Raw genomic sequence first — 13744 nt, forward strand, 5'->3', positions numbered from 1 at the left:
AGAAATTTCTCTTTTACCATTTCCCCATTTTTGGATATTTTTTATTCAAAAATTAATAAGTAGCAGAACTTACTTATTATAATAAGAGGAATAAAATGCCATGGAGGTTTAAGAGGAAAATAATTCATATCTGGTGGAAAGTCATTATAGTATTTGTGAAAGACTTCCCAAAAATGGCATTTTGTAATAATCTTCAAAAGTTAAAGTTTCAAGAATCAGAGGTAGGCAAAATCAGAAACAGCAACAAAACATTAAAATATGAACTAAAGGATCTAAGACAGAGTTTTCAATTTGGGCACAGCAGCAAAAGATACTGGTATGCTGTTTAGAAATTAGTCTTTTTACTTATGTATTTATTTATTTTTTGGGTTTTGGGCCATACCCAGTGACACTTAAGGGTTACTCCTGGCTATGCACTCAGAAATCGCTCCTGGCTTGGGGGACCATATGGGATGCAGGGGATATAACCCAGGTCCATCCTAGGTTAGCTGTGTGCAAGGCAAACGCCTTACTGCTGCACTATTGCTCTGGCTCCTAGAAATGAGCCTTTAAAAAAAGATTTTAGAAATATTAGAAGCATAAAAAGGGAAAAGATTTATCATACCAGTGATAACCAAAGCTAAGTGTAGCTTTGGTATATCAATATATTTTAAAACAAAAATAACCCTTAGAATCTATAATTGTTTTTCTATAAGATCCAATCTGTCAACAAGTCCTTTAGGTTCTACTATCAAGATTTCCCAACTCTACCCACTTCCTATACCTTCCCTTTTAGTTCCCCTGTCCCAATAACCAACAGTATCACTTCTCATCTAGGAAACCACTATAGCCTTCAATGATTAGTTTTTCTCCTTTCTTTCTCCCTCTCCCTCTCCTGTTCTCTCTCCTTCTCCTGCGCTCTCTGTCTCTGTCTCTCTCTGTCTCTGTCTCTCTGTCTCTGTCTCTCTGTCTGCCACAGTGCCTTCCCTGGCCCCCTGTTTTAGTTCAGAAATTGCCCCTGGCTTGGGGGAACATAAGGCATTCTGGGGAATCTAACTGCAATTTGTCCTAGATTAGTGCGTGTAAGGCAGATGACCTGCTGCCTGTGCCACCACTCTGGCCCCCTCATTGTACATTCTAATGTGGGATTGTTCCCAAATTCCTAAAGGATTTGGGAGTTTTTATTCTTTGTAAAGTTGAATTTTGACAGGGCCTAGTATCATGTCTCTACCATTGCAGTATTCTGCAGAATGGCTTCTACTCATTTAATTCTCCTCTCCCAGACCCAAGTATTTTTGCCATGCATTTTTGCTATCTTTGTGACTTGGTAGCATTTTTTTAAATTTAAACTTTGTTAAAACCATTGTGATTTACAAAGTCCTTCTTGGTTGGGTTTCAGACATAGTGAATCAGGGCCAATCCCACTACCAGTACCAGAGTCCACCTGCCTCCACCGAAGTTCCCCAAGTGTTCTTTCTTCTTTTTCTCTTATCTCCTTAAGCACTTCTCCACAGAAAAGCCAGATGTATCAGATCATGTAATTACCTTCTCAGAAAGGCTTTACATTACACTTAGGATAAAATAAAAGTTCTTTATTCCTCTGGATACCGGTTTCTCTCTGATCTCATTTTCTATTCATATACCTTATTCAGGTTGTTCCTGACATATGTTGGTTATTTTCCTGTTATCTTATCCTTTTTTCTATATTATTTCTGTAGGAACTTTGCTGATATTTTCTCTTGTGCTTGGAATTCATTCTTTTTTACACACTTTTAAGTATTTGTAAGCATTGCTTCATTACTTCAATATTTAGTGTGAATGTCATCTCCTCAAGAAGTTTCCTTGATTACTTATCTAAAATCTCTTTCACATTCTAGACACGTATTTTTTTAAATGATACTTAACTTCATAGAACACATTTTTTATTGTAGCAGATTGATTAGTTTTTAAAAATTTTTTTGGAATTTAAGTTCTAAAAGATGTTTTTTATTTGTAGCATAACTATATTCCCACTGACTGGAATAGTAATTAATATGTGGTAGATGTTAATTTATAGTGAATGGATATATGAAAATGTCTATTGTGATAATGCCAATATTCAATGTTCATTAACTTAAAAGAATTATTTAAAAAATTCCATTCACTAAAATTTACTCGACTTTGCCTTAACTTTTAATTCTCACTTTCTATTTCACATAGCTTGTCTGAGTCTCAGTTCTCCTTTTGTGATGTTTTAAAGTCAATTGTAGCTTCCTCAATTGTCATTCTGCTTCCTTAAACTCTATGAAAATTAAATTCAACAGCAAAACATCTGTTTTTAAAAATTTACAACATTACTCTACATTAATTACTTATTCCAGCCTTAGCTTTTTTGGGGGGAGGGGGGCCTTCCAGTGGAGACCAGAAGGCCTGCTGGACAAATTCTAAAAGAGCTGTAACACTTAGCCTTAGCTTTTTAAAAATTATTCTTTTAGCCTTAGTTTTGTTATTTGGTGAGTACTCATTTACCCCATCTAGAAATCTCATTTCCTTTATCTTTGTCCATTTGTCCTTATCAGAGGCTACATGTTTATGCTCAATCTCCTTACTTTTACATCTTGTATTTGTAAAGCCTTTTGAATCACCTTTTTTCTCCTTTAAACCGAGTCCCCAAAATCTCTGAAATGTATTGTTATGATACTTTTATCACTGCTGATTCCTTACTATTGTGATGTCTTGACCTCATTGATATATACATAAACCTTAAATATAATCTTTTAAAGGTTAATTGTGCCAAAGAAGAAACTTCAAGATATTGTGGAACAGGAAATGATTTTATGAAAGCATATTTATTCAGGTAAATATTTTTTGAGAGTGATACAGTTATTTATCAACTAAACCATAATAAACTTATATGCTATGGTGCTTGTATGAAACTTATCAAAAAATCCCAAAGTAACTTTGTTATGTGCATCTTTGCTTCTTGTATCTATGAATGGAGAGAACACTCTTTTTTACAGGATTGTTTTGAGTACTTGTGAACATTATGTAACTTCTATTATAAATGGCTGGTAAATAAGCACTTGAAAATTTTGTGCTAGGATATGTCAGGAACCTACGGCTGAGTACACTTGTAAGTCTCCTATGCTTGTATATTTTATAGAGAGAGGAGGTAGGTATGGACTGCAAAGTACAGCGGGGGGATGCTGGGCCTAGCTTTTTCTGAGATCAACATATTTGATGAATATGTATTAAATAAATATTTGAGTTCATATTGTGTCCAAAATTTGATTTGTGCATGAGATACTAGTTAAATGTATTAGAGATAAGTAAATTGAATTCCAAGGAAATACTTCAGTTATACTTTATTATTTTTTTGCAGGGGCAGCATATTACTCAGAGAATTCCCAACAGATACTTTGTTTGATGTAAATGCCATCATTGCTCATGTTCTCTTGTAAGTATAGAAAGAATCTATTTTCTTATTTACTTGTTATCTATTGATTTTATCTTGGGCAACTGAATCTATAAAAATAAAGATATTTAAGGTTTTAGCATATTGGAGGCATTAATTTCACAGAACTTTTTGGCCTAGCTTCCCATAAAGTACGTTTAAATTTACTTGAATTATAAACAGTACAGAAACATATAAACTATTGTAGTAGGAGATGACACAGTAGGACTACACTGTTACTTTTGCTTTTATTCTGTCTGTGGAATAGACATGTTTATAATCCCATGTGATTAATCAGTTAATTTTGAGTTTGGGGGCCACAACCATTGATGCTCAGGATCTCTTCTTTTTTGGGGGGGTCACACTTGATGGTACTTAGGGGTTTACTCCTGTCTCTGCACTTAGAAATTACTTCTGGGAAGTTCGGGAAACCATATGGGATGCTAGGAATCAAACTGTGGTCGGCCTCATGCAAGGCAAACACCTAACCTACTGTCTTATCTTTTCGGTCCCACAGGAGCTATTCTTTTTTTTTCCTTCGGTTTTTGGGCCACACTTGGTGATACTTGGGTTACTCCTGGTTATGCGCTCAGAAATTGCTCCTGCTTGGGAGACCATATGGGACACCGGGGATCGAACCATGGTCTGTCCTAGGTTAGCGCTTGCAAGGCAGATGCCTTACTTGCGCCACCACTCTGACCCCACAGGAGCTATTCTTGACTCTGCTCGGAAGTGATCTTTAGCGGTTCTCAGGGGACCATATGTAGTACTAACTATAGATTTGAACCAGTGGGGAGTGTGGAGAGAAGCTAAATCCCTTTTCTATCTCTACAGTCCTTCTCACTGGGAATTTTAAGGTGTGTGACATTCTTCTTGAGCTCTTTCCCTACATCCCTGGAGTCTATAGCTTTGGTGTGCTCAATAAATCGGAAACAATGAAAATAGTTCTAGCACAAATCTGAGTATTTAGAGGAGGATAAATCTAAATTTAATTTCTCTAGCATGGAATCTTAGGTTTGGTATTCAAAGCTACTTGGGCTCCATTTCTGTAATGTACTCCTGAATGAAACCTAGATGTCTCTTTGGTAGCCAATATAGAAACTTCAGCTGCTTAACGATATGGATTACATGGAATTTTCCAACTTAATGTCATATGTTGGTTGCCTTCTAAGCTCTTGGCTGATGTTGACTATTTTTGTTTTCTTCTTATCTCCCTTTTCTTTCTTTTGTGCTAAATTGATGCTGACAAAAATCGGGTGAAAGTTAAATTATTTGAAATTTAAAATTTGTAGGGAAAAAGTTATGCTAATCATTTGGCTAATGTGTACTCAAATGTTCCGAGCAAATAATATGTTAACACAGGTTGTTAGGAACTGTGAAGAACTCTAGCAACTATGATCCTTGGCATATGTAGACTAAAATCCAATGTAGGGATGAGAGATGGCTTACCTAGTTGGAGGGTGGAGCCCACAAAAATCTTAGAAACAAGCCCAACTAATAGAAACCTTGCTTCTGTGGCTTTTATAGCATAGCTGATGCTGATGACTGTCTTTGACTTATAAATGAGTTAAAAAATAAAACAAAAACAAAGAAAGAACGTTCCATAGGTAGAATGGGGTAAGAGCTGGTAAAAATTTTTTCATCAAAATTTGGGCCAACAGGTGACAAGTGGCTTTATAACAATTGAACCTTAGAGCTGGAGACCCTGTTCTCTAAGATGACGTATGTCAGTTAGTGTTGCTGTGATGATGGCCCAATTTCTGGTGATCCACTAAAGCCAGTTTGTAGAACACTCTTCAAGTAAAGTATCCTTCCATATTTGTGCTGTGAAAACTTGTTAGGCACAGGTGAAACAAAACAGAATAGAACAGTTACTGTTGTCAGAAATGTAGCACTTTATTAAAGATTCAAACATAGTCAACAAATATGTAGTAAGTAAAATAGAAGTTTGTATATATAAGGGGCTAAAAAGAGGGATTAGTTACTTGTGTATAGATTGAGGGTGATTATTGGTTATGAAGGCTTTTAGGAAAGATACAGGATGTAATGGAAAGTGTGTGAGCAAAGGCATAATAGTCATAAGTAGTCATAGAATTGGGAAATAGGGACCACAGATTTAGTACAGAAAGGTTGTTTGCCTTTCATATAGCTAACCCAGTTTGATCCCTGGAAAACTAAATGTCCCTTGAGCCAGCCAGGAGTGATTTTTGAGCACAGAACCAGGAATAAATCCTGAGCACCATGAGTGTGCACACCTTTCCAAACAAACAAACAAACAAACAAACAAACAAACAAACAAAAAAAAGAGTTGGTGGAGATCATTCTCTATCAAAGAAAGACATATGAAGGAGGCAATAAGAGCAGTGAAATACATAATGGTCCTATGAAGAGTATATTTGTAGGTCACACAAAGCATAGATTTAGATTTTTTGTTGGAATTATGAGGAGTCCAGCTGTAGGCCAGATTTCTTGTGTAATCTATTTCTCAGGCTGACTTCTGTCCTGACTCTGCTTGGTTGCCTCCTTTGGGACTTAGTCTTGACGAGACTCTGGGAACCATATAGGGTATTAGGGCTATGTCATATGTTGGTTGGCCTGGGTTGGTCACATGCAAAGTTGCATGTTTTACATGTAATCCATTTGAAATGTTGTAAAATGTATAGAGGCAGTGGCTAGATTAATTCTTGGATATTGGTTAGTAAGTTGTTTTACCACCCTTTATTTAAATGGCTAACTCTATTAAGATTCGTTTGCTTCTTTAGCTTAGTGAGCTATGATGAGTGGATTTTGCCATGAGATAGACAAGTAGTCACATAGTTGTCCCAAAACTAGAGATGAACTAACTGCTTCATTATTTAGTATGCCACTTTCCACACTAAATTAAATATTTGGATCTGATTTTTGGCTTTCTATCATTAATCTGTGAAATAATAGTACCATTATTTTAATAATTAAAATAGCCAGATTGCTTTGTAAAATTGTTGTATTCTCTGTAAACATTCTTCTCACTTGGCAAATAACACAAAGGCCCAGTGTTTCTATAAAAATCTCACAAAGTGAGTCATATTTATCTTAGTCCTGTATTATGTTTCTTCCTGGCTGGGGAATTCTTTTTTCTTTTTGATTTTATTTTCCAGTAAACTTTTCTATTTCCAACTCTGAGTCTGAGATTTTTATTATTCAATATTTCTCTTTTTTGTTTATTTTTGTGCCATTCCTGGTGGTATACAGAACTAACTTCTAACTCTGTGCTCAAGAACCATCACTCCATCACTGGTGTGTCTTGGAAGACAATATGGGATGCCAGAGATTGAACCCAAGTCATCCTGTGCAAGGCATGACTTGGTGTAGCCAAAAATATATTTTATTTTGAGGACCAGGAATATGGCTCAAGTGGTAGAGTACATGTGTCTTAGATGTTTGAGGCTCTAGATTTGATTCCTAGTACCATATCGTAGCTGAATTTGGCCTTGCTGGCCTCTAAGCACAATAAAAGAAGGGAAAAAATGCAAAACAAGAATTTGACTTTATATCTAAAAGTTCTGTTTTTTTCCTACCAGAGGGAAAAGTGGTAGAATTGAATGATTTGATGACTGTGAGAAAATTTTTACCCTCAAACTGTAGGTGAATTAAGAAGGAGCATATACAGAAAAGAGTTTGAAGTAACTAAACTTTATTTGTTGATTCAAATATTATATATCTAACCATTATTACCAGTCAGAGGTATAGAAGATTAAGGCACTTAGGAGTCTTTCTCTCTCTCTCTCTTTTTTTTTTTAAAAAAAAAAAGGAAAAAGAAAAGAAAAAGGAAGCCATCCAAATTCAAGTTGAGTTCATGCTGTTGCATGATATTTATGATATTTGCTACTAGGGCAGCAGTTGCCAAGAAAAACTATGCTTATAGGTTTTTCCAACTCCTTAAAATCAAGTGATACAAAATATAAAAATTATTTAGCAATGTAAGAAACAAATGAAATCTCATTAAGATTAGTAATATGGGGGCCGGAGAGGTGGCGCTAGAGGTAAGGTGTCTGCCTTGCAAGCGCTAGCCAAGGAAGGACCTCGGTTCGATCTCCCCGCGTCCCATATGGTCCCCCCAAGCCAGGGGTGATTTCTGAGTGCTTAGCCAGGAGTAACCCCTGAACATCAAATGGGTGTGGCTCAAAAAAAAACAAAAAAATAAAAAGATTAGTAATATTACTTGGTATTCTAGTAACAATATTATGTCAGAAAATGGATGACTTCTTTCCCTTTAAATTAATCAAACATTTTATATATATTAGAATGTATGTGCTAATCAGACATGACTGTTAGATACTATGAACTAATTTTAAAATGTTATTTTGAATAATATTATATTCTTTAATATGTTATTGTAGATGTTTCTACAGTAGAGTTTCATTGGGAAATCTGTTTTTATTTTATTTATTTTATTTTTGGGTTTTGGTCCACACCTGGAGATACTTAGGGGTTACTTCTGGCTCTGCACTCAGAAATCACTCCTGGCTTGGGGGACCATATGGGATGTCAGGGATTGAATCGAGGTCCCTCCTGGGTCCTACCACTGTGCTATAGCTCCGGCCCTTGGGAAATTTATTTTTAGAGGAGTGTTCCTCTGAAGCAACTCAACTGTGTTCATGCTGGGCCTCCCTCCCCCATCTTCCTTTCTTTTTGGTCTATACCATGTAGTGCTCAAGATTTATTCCTGATTCTATGCTCAGGGATTATTCTTTGCAGTGCTTGGGGGATGATATATGGTGTCAGGGATTAAACCTGGATTTGCTGCATGCAAGGCAAATGTCCTCTGTAGTATCTCTCTCTCTTTAGCCCTGATTTTTCTTTGTAGGTTTTGAGACATTGCTCATTCTTTTATCTGTATCCTATTTAATTCTACACAAAATTATCAGGGGCATTCTGTTTAAGAGTGATGTATGGTTTTTATTGTTAAAAACAAAAGAAGCAGGGCCAGAGTGATAGCACAGTGACTAGGGCACTTGACTTGCACGTGGTTAACCTGGGTTTGATCCACGGAATCCCATATGGTTTTTCCAAGCCTGCCTGAAGTGATTTCTTTTTTCTTTCTTTTTTGGCTTTTGGGCCATGCCCAGCAGCACTCAGGGGTTACTCCTGGCTCTTCGCTCAGAAGTTGCTCCTGGAAGGCATAGGGGACCATATGGGATGCTGTGGATCTAATCCGGGTCCGTCCTGGGTCGTCCATGTGCAAGGCAAATGCCCTACCGCTGTGCTATCCCTCTGGCCAGGAGTGATTTCTGAGTTAAGAGCTAGGAGCTAGTCTGAGTGTCGCCAGTGTGACCCCAAAACTTAAAAAAAAAAAAAAAAAGAGTCGGTTGGGGTTGGAGCGATAGAACAGCAGATAGGGAGTTTGCCTTGGCTGACTTGGATTCGATCCCTGGCATCCCATATGGTCCCCTGAGCCTGCCAGAAGTAATTTCTAAGTGCAGAGCTAGGAATAACCCCTGAGCATCATCGAGTATGGCTCAAAAAGAAAACAAGACAAAAAATAGGAGTAGCAGAAATCCTCATAATGTTATAATCCTGAAAGATTTTTTTCAGTGATAAGCATGTGTGGCAGAAAGAATAAGTCTAGTGTTTGTTAATTTTGTTATGACTACTTTCAATTTTCATTTTGGTAGTAGCTTTCATTTTTTAAGTGTTAATTTAAAAAGTGCTTATAAAATTTATGAATCTATGGACTTATAGTCACATTAATTTAAATAAAAATAATTCCCCCCCCCTCTGTTCTTAATCATTGTCACTCCTGTGATTCCACTCCCTTCCACTTTATTATCTGAGAAATTGGGGTTTTTCAAAATAGATTATAATGTTTTTTAATTGAATTTTAAATAAATTGAGTAATGAATGAAACATAAAATAACAAAAAAAGAAAGAAAAGAAAAGGAGGAATTGGAAGTTCGAGTAATCTACTACACTAAAAGCAGGTCAAGGCCATGTTTCAATTCTTCTTTTCCTGATATCGTCTTAGTTTTTCGCCATATTTCTTGTTTATCTAATGGCTGTCACAGGAGAATCTCAGGAAAAGCATGCTAAGGAGAATGAAGACCTTTCTAGGGCTGGAAAAGTGCCCAGGCCAGAGCAGCCCCAGGCTGATCAGACCCCATCATTTGAGCAAGAAAACCTAAGAAAGGCTCTCCTTAACCTATTTCTGTCAGTATTTCTATTCTTTGAGAGTGGAGACAAAAAGTTCAGACCTGTGGTATAGATTCTGGAGATCATTAAATGTTCTTATAAATGCCCTTAAGTGTTCTTTTAAACATTAAAAAAAATTAAAATAATAAAGTCATTGGGAAGGATCACAGAGATATGATATTATGAATATCCTTACTTTTGATTATTATTACCTCATGTATAATGACTACTTACTGAACTTTGGGACATTAGGCAAGGAAACATCTATAAGCTTCATGACCTACCTGAAAAACAGAACTAAAGGTAGTACCTCCTTAGATGATTGCCCTGGAAATTAGACATGACAGTGCATTGTTTGACATTCTAGGGATAAACCACAGAATCAGTAACTGAAATAATTTAATCAGAGCTAGTTAGAAGGGCTAGAATTCTGGGCTTGGAGTCTACACTGCTCTAAATTACAATGAAAATTCTGAGGCAGAAATAGTCTAAGGAAAACTACTGCAATACTGCTGAGATTGGATGCTGTTTGCATGGATGATCAGGAATGACCATCACAAGTGGTTTCTATGGCCTTCAATTATAGCTGTTGCTGCCTCTTGAACTAATTCTACACTGTGCCCTAATTTCTGACATCACTAGCTTGTGGACCAAAATGTTAAACAAGTGATTTGGGGTCACACAGCTCTTCAGCCAGGAGCCTGGAATAGCAAAATCCCTATTTTCAGGTTCCACAATTTTATAAGAATACTAAGGCATGGGCTGCCATGTTTGAACCGGGACAGCTCTATAGACTCATTATTTTCTTGAATGAGATGTAAACTGAGCCATGAAAGATTACAGCTTTTTTGGGAGCGAGTGTGGGCTTCCTCTCATGCTTCCTCCCATATCTTTCTTCTTCTGGAAAAGCCTGGCAGCTGTGTAACCATGCCCACAAACGAAGTCGCCATGTTCGAACCAGGCCAGCTCCATAGACTTACTCCTTTTTTGAATGAGATGCAAACTGAGTCATGAAAGATTATGGCTACACTGGCCCATGCAATACAAAGTGTCCATTTCAGGATAGAGAGTGGGCCAAGTATCTACCCTGCCAAAGCCATGCTTGCTGCCTCCATCACCCAGAATCATTGTTTCCCCAATTGCTGCCTCATCACTGATGTTTTACTGTTCCCTGCAGGGATGCCAGTCTGACCACATTTCAGGTACGCTGGTTTTTGGGCTTATATCACCAGAACTTTTTTAGGAGCAAGTGTGGAAACCCTGTCCCACCCTCTTCCTTCTTCTGGGAAAGCCTGGCAGCTATGACCATGCTCACAAACATAGTCACCATGTTAGAATTGGGCCTTCTTTACAGACTTTGCGGCTGAGTATATGCCCCTAGAATTTATAGTGTTGTAGCTTTGATTTTCTGGACAGCTTCTTTTGTTTGATCCTGTTGTCTCTGAAGGAATACCCCAATTAGCAAACTGGACATATAACAACAGGAGCTTAACTTTCTGCTATTATATTGACACTTCACAGATAATACAATAATTTTCACAAATGAACTTGCCATTGCTACTATATGTTTTCTTTTTCTTCTCTACCATTTTATTTTTCTTTCCATTTTTTTCAATAACTTTGCTTTCACTTCTCTGGAAGCAAATGTATTATGATGAACTATGTTAACTATGTGATACATTTTCTTTTTTAAATAAATAAAATTTAAGGAAGAGAATACTAAGACATTTTTCCACTCATGAGTACATTTTTTACAGTTTATAGGTAATAATATTTGATGTCATAGATTCAAGAAGCAGGTATTAGAAGTTCTACATCTAGTCCAAATTTAAAAAATTTTCAATCATGTAAAACATTGATGTTTTCTAACTCAATTTTTTCTTTTGTTTTGGAAATTTCTTTTAAAATTGGTTAAGTTAATTTGCAATTTTTTTTAGTGGTTTTTGGGTTGTACTTAGTGATAGTTAGGACTTATTCCTGACTATTCAGGGATTGTAGGCTTGGGGGACCATATGAGGTACTGAGGAGTGAGCCCAGTTTAGTTGTATGCAGGCAAGGCAAGCACTCTGCCCTTTGTGATATCTCTCTCCACCTACAATGCTGTTTTATTTATTTATTTTGCTTTTTGGGCTACACCTGGTGATACTCAGGGGTTACTCCTGTCTATGCACTCAGAAATTGCTCCTGGCTTGGGGGACCATATGGGAGACCGGGGCATTGAACTGTGGTCTGTCCTAGGTTAGCGCGTGCAAGGCAAATGCCCTACTGCTTGTGCTACCGCTTGGGCCCCCAATACTGTTTTTATTATTTAATAAGCATTACAAAGTTTCTGTTGTTATTTCTGGTTTGGTAATTTTTTTAACTTTATTTTTATTGATTGATTGATTGATTAGTTGTTGGGCCACACCCAGCAGTGCTCACAGTTTTCTCCTGGCTCTGCACTCAGAAATAACTCCTGGCAGGTTGGGGGACCACCATATGGGTGCCGGGAATCTAACTGGGTCCCTCCCGGGTTGGCCATATGCAAGGCAAGTGCCCTACCACTGTGCTATCTCTCCGGCCCATGGTTTGGCAACTTTTGATATGTGTAACAAAATTTCTTTGAGGAGCTCAATAATTTTTAAGAATATAAAGGGATCTTGAGATCAAAGAGCTTAATTACTTCTGTTACAGCAAAAGTGTCTCTTTTTTCCTTAAGATTAAACTTTAATTTATTGAAGATAGTTGAGTAAAATTTTTGCTTATTTTAAATAATATAGGCTTGGCAAAACTCTAAAAAATAATTAAAATTTAGGCTTCGACAATGACCCAGCTTCATAACTCAACACTGAGCTTTGTAGAGACACCAAAACTTTAGGTTTGCCAGTATTTTGACTGGCATCTTCAGTACATTTTGGGAGAGAATGTGGCACTCCCTCTTTCTTCTGTACTTCCTGAAGTCCTGGAAGCAGAAACAACGCCCCACAAAAAAATCATAATTATCAGCCACAGAGCTTGAAATTCGGTTTGACAACTCCAATATTTTTTTTCAATATGATCATCCCTGTAGAAGCACATCAGTTTATACATCAGTGTGGATTCAAAGCCTCATAATGTTCAGAAACAAAACAAATAACAAAATCAACTAGCAACAAATCACTTAGCAAACCTGACAATGACTTAATGACCTCATTGTGAGATACATGAATTTCCATAAATATTCTTACTATATTTTTAAAGAATAATTTTATTTCCACTTATCTGTAAATAAGCAATATAAAATATTTATTGCCTGCCAAGGGAATATATATAGGCTTGAGAATAGATGGGAATCTGGGGACAATGATGGAGGGATTTTTACTTTGGTGCTGGGATTGGTCTTGAAACAAACGTATTATGGACAACTACCGTAAAAAAACTTCCTAAAAGTCTTTTTTGTTTTGTTTTGTTTTTTCAGGCCACACCCGTTTGATGCTCAGGGGTTACTCCTGGCTAAGTGCTCAGAAATTGCCCCTGGTTTGGGGGGACCATATGGGAAGCCGGGGGATCGAACCGCGGTCCTTCCTTGGCTAGCGCTTGCAAGGCAGACACCTAACCTCTAGCACCACCTCGCTGATCCCTAAAAAACTTCCTAAAAGTCTTAAAAGTAAGTTACTTCTTAAGTAAGAGGGGTGCGGATCACTCGTCCCTGAAGCTGGAACAAGTTTCAGCATGCCATATACCAGCATATAATATGACTCCTGACTTTTAGGAAGTTTTTCATGGGTTGAAGGGTCGTCTTATACGCCGGCAAATACGTAATGTAATATATGGTCTTTAAAGTGCTTTATAAAATTTAGCCTAAATACATGCAGACACACAAAAGTACATATGTACATACATATACACAGATTAAATATAATTATGTTTCTGGAGTTTTTGAGTTTATATAGAAGTAGAAATTTACAAAAGGAGGGTTTGTGTGTGTGTGTGTGTGTGTGTGTGTGTGTGTGTGTGTGTGTGTGTGTGTGTGTGAAGAAATAGGATCAATCTAATTTACAATTGAAAGAATGATTTGGAAAAACTGGAACAAGTGGTAAGATCTCTGGTCTGGGATTGAAAAGGTTTGTTTTGGGTTTTCTTCCATTTTTTTTGATTCATTAAATGTCTTTTTTCATAAGCTCTTTATTATTTTTCTAGTGGTGG

The 13744-nt window shown here is 36.9% G+C and overlaps 1 protein-coding gene and 1 non-coding gene across 2 annotated transcripts in view; one reads left to right on the plus strand and one right to left on the minus strand.

Annotated features, from left to right (window-relative positions):
- The window catches only part of TXNDC16 (thioredoxin domain containing 16), an 81806-nt gene that overhangs the window by 4150 nt on the left and 63912 nt on the right, over nucleotides 1-13744 (plus strand). Inside the window, exons 3-4 of the mRNA XM_049767086.1 lie at nucleotides 2742-2815; nucleotides 3341-3415. Coding sequence (XP_049623043.1) covers nucleotides 2742-2815; nucleotides 3341-3415 — 149 coding nt within the window. The remainder of the gene's footprint in view (nucleotides 1-2741; nucleotides 2816-3340; nucleotides 3416-13744) is intronic.
- Nucleotides 2361-2422, minus strand: LOC126002407 (U7 small nuclear RNA). The gene has a single exon (XR_007493119.1). It is a non-coding gene; the product is annotated as a U7 small nuclear RNA (small nuclear RNA).

Source organism: Suncus etruscus, chromosome 2 (assembly GCF_024139225.1).
Source record: "Suncus etruscus isolate mSunEtr1 chromosome 2, mSunEtr1.pri.cur, whole genome shotgun sequence".
Lineage (NCBI taxonomy): Eukaryota > Metazoa > Chordata > Mammalia > Eulipotyphla > Soricidae > Suncus > Suncus etruscus.